Below are 2,334 nucleotides of genomic sequence, written 5' to 3'. Positions count from 1 at the left end.
TGTCCTCTGGCCTCGCCCGGGAGGGCAGCCGGGCTGGGGGCCCCGGCGCTGGGGAGGAGGGGGAGAGGGCACGAGCGGGCAGGCTCTCCCGGCAAAACCACGGGGAGACATCTCAGGACGTTCTGGAAACTCTTTCCTTTGCTTTCCTGGCTCTAAGAAGGGAGGATCGAAGAGAGACTGGGGAAGAGCAGCCTCTTCTCCCAAAGCCGGCTTCCCCCGAGTCAACGAATAATCAAAGTCCAGCGGTGCAGGAGCGACCGTAGGAAAATACCTTTTTTTTGGGTCCTGGCTCCTTGCGGTCTGACAGGTACTTGCCCAGTTTGAAGGTGCCCGGCACAGGACCCAGGCGCAGCCCAGCCGGGATGCAGCTCTCCGCGCTGACGCTGATGGCCGGAGCCCTGCTGGTTTGCATCGCTGCCGCTGGGTGTGAGCGCTCGGGAACCCCAACTACTTAAGGGGGCCGGAGTGACAGCGGCAGGCGGCGGGGGGATGAGCACAGGCGTATCTCCGCCCGCAGAGTGACGCGGCGCTGTGAGGACGCCGGCTTTTCAACGGGAGCAGGAGGGGTACCCCTTGGCAGGGGGATGCTCTGGGGCGCAGAGTTTGGTGAGAGAGTTTGGCTCCTCTAGCAGCTGCGGAGTCCCATCCAAGAGGGTCACATGGAGCCTTTCCCTAACCCTCCTGCATAATCAGGCAGAGTGAATGGCTGGCAGACAATGGGCCAGGCGACCTTCCCATTCCTAAAAATCCAATTTGTCAAGGGCAAAGAAAAGGCGCTGGTGAATCAAAGGTCTGGAGGGACCATTAATCCTCAGCATGGGGTATTGTCCCCGAGACAGTTACGATATTTTAAGTGACAAATCCACTGTATAATTTCTCCATAAATTTTACTTCCTTTTATTGTTCCTCGACAAACCAGTTTTGGAAAATAAGTGACTATTTTAAGTCTACTTGGCTGAGCCTTTTGAGGTTTAATATACTTCAAAGATTTTTAATTCTCTTCCCTTGGCTTTATTGTAAAGGAGATTAAACAAAGAGATGGGGAATGTTTTGAGGACTTGTTAACTTCTATTGATTCCCGGCGTGTGCCATACAGAAATTGGGCAGGTACTTGATGGGAAAACACCAGAAAATACCTACACTTTTTTTCAAGAACGACCATATTACCATTTCAGTAGTTTGGTTTCAGGCCAGTAATCTGTTTCAGAAGAGCTTTGATCCTAAAGGAGGATGAATAGCACAAAATATGAGCCGCCGTAGCCCCTGTAAAACACAAACCGTTGCACCTGCGAGCGCTGGGGAAGCTGTGTCTGTAGTTCGTGCGATTAAGAAATAGAGACAGGAGGAAATAGAGACATACAGCCACCAGGAAACAGGCAGGCACGGACAGCAGATAACACAGATATCTAGCAAACAATGTGCAGCTGGATTCCTCCTTTAATACATCCACAAGTTCCTTGCCACACGCTAAATCTCTTGCACTGAAACCACTTTAGGAGGTGGTACCTGCAAAAAGCAACTGTAAATAAAGTCAGAACGAAGATATTTGAACAGCGTGTGCGCCTATGTCCCTTCTCTTCGCATAAATATTTTAATTAAGATACAACGAAGTGCTAGGATTAAGTCATCTTATAATTCGGGCTGGATAAATGTCCTAGGAATTTTCCGGGAGCTGACAAGGAAAAGTATGCGACTTTTTTCCTTAAGTGCGTACAACAGTTCAGATGTGCCTGTCAGACCAAGAGGGACACTAACAAATTCAATCTTCCACTTTCGCTTTTATACTCCTATATAATTCTTGCTGGTGGGTTTTCTCTGCTCCATGCCTCGTAACACTCCAAAAAGAAGATTGCTAAACCTTTCTCCTTTGGAGAAGTTGCAAGTTGCATGTGAGATTTTATCCACTGCTTTCGGAAACAAAGGCAGAGATGGAGCCCTTTTTTTTTTTTCTTTCTTTTATTTTTTCCTTTTTTTCCCCCGTGGCGTTTTTGTAATAGTCAGCCCTAATAAATTTCAAGAGGAAAGCCAAAAAGCTACGCTTAGAGGTACATCTGCCAACAGATGCCAGGTAACTGAGCGGGCTCTTCTCAAGTAACCCGCTTTCTGCAAGATAAACCTTGGCACGTCGCTTTCGATGTGGTTGTGTGTGGGAGCTTTACTCTGGATTTGTTCGCCGCCGTCACGAGTGGCACCGTGAGAGCAAAGGCCACAGGGATGCGCACGGGGAGCGAGAATGATTTTGAACCGGCACCTCTCACCAGCTGGCGGTCGCAAAATTCTTCTTTCCTCTCTCCCTGCCCTCCACCGCGCCGGAGACCACTGAAAGCTCAGCCT

At 49.5% G+C, this 2,334-nt stretch overlaps 1 protein-coding gene across 1 annotated transcript in view; it reads right to left on the bottom strand.

Moving 5' to 3' along the window:
* The window catches only part of PRDM13 (PR/SET domain 13), a 10,136-nt gene extending 9,724 nt beyond the window's left edge, over positions 1–412 (bottom strand). Inside the window, exon 1 of the mRNA XM_014311996.1 lies at positions 272–412. Coding sequence (XP_014167471.1) covers positions 272–412 — 141 coding nt within the window. The remainder of the gene's footprint in view (positions 1–271) is intronic.
* Between the last annotated feature and the right edge of the window lie 1,922 nt (positions 413–2,334).

The sequence above is a fragment of the Geospiza fortis genome, unplaced genomic scaffold, assembly GCF_000277835.1.
Source record: "Geospiza fortis unplaced genomic scaffold, GeoFor_1.0 scaffold53, whole genome shotgun sequence".
Lineage (NCBI taxonomy): Eukaryota > Metazoa > Chordata > Aves > Passeriformes > Thraupidae > Geospiza > Geospiza fortis.
The sequence above is the reverse complement of the archived record's forward strand: the minus strand, read 5'-3'. Positions and strand labels throughout refer to the sequence as shown.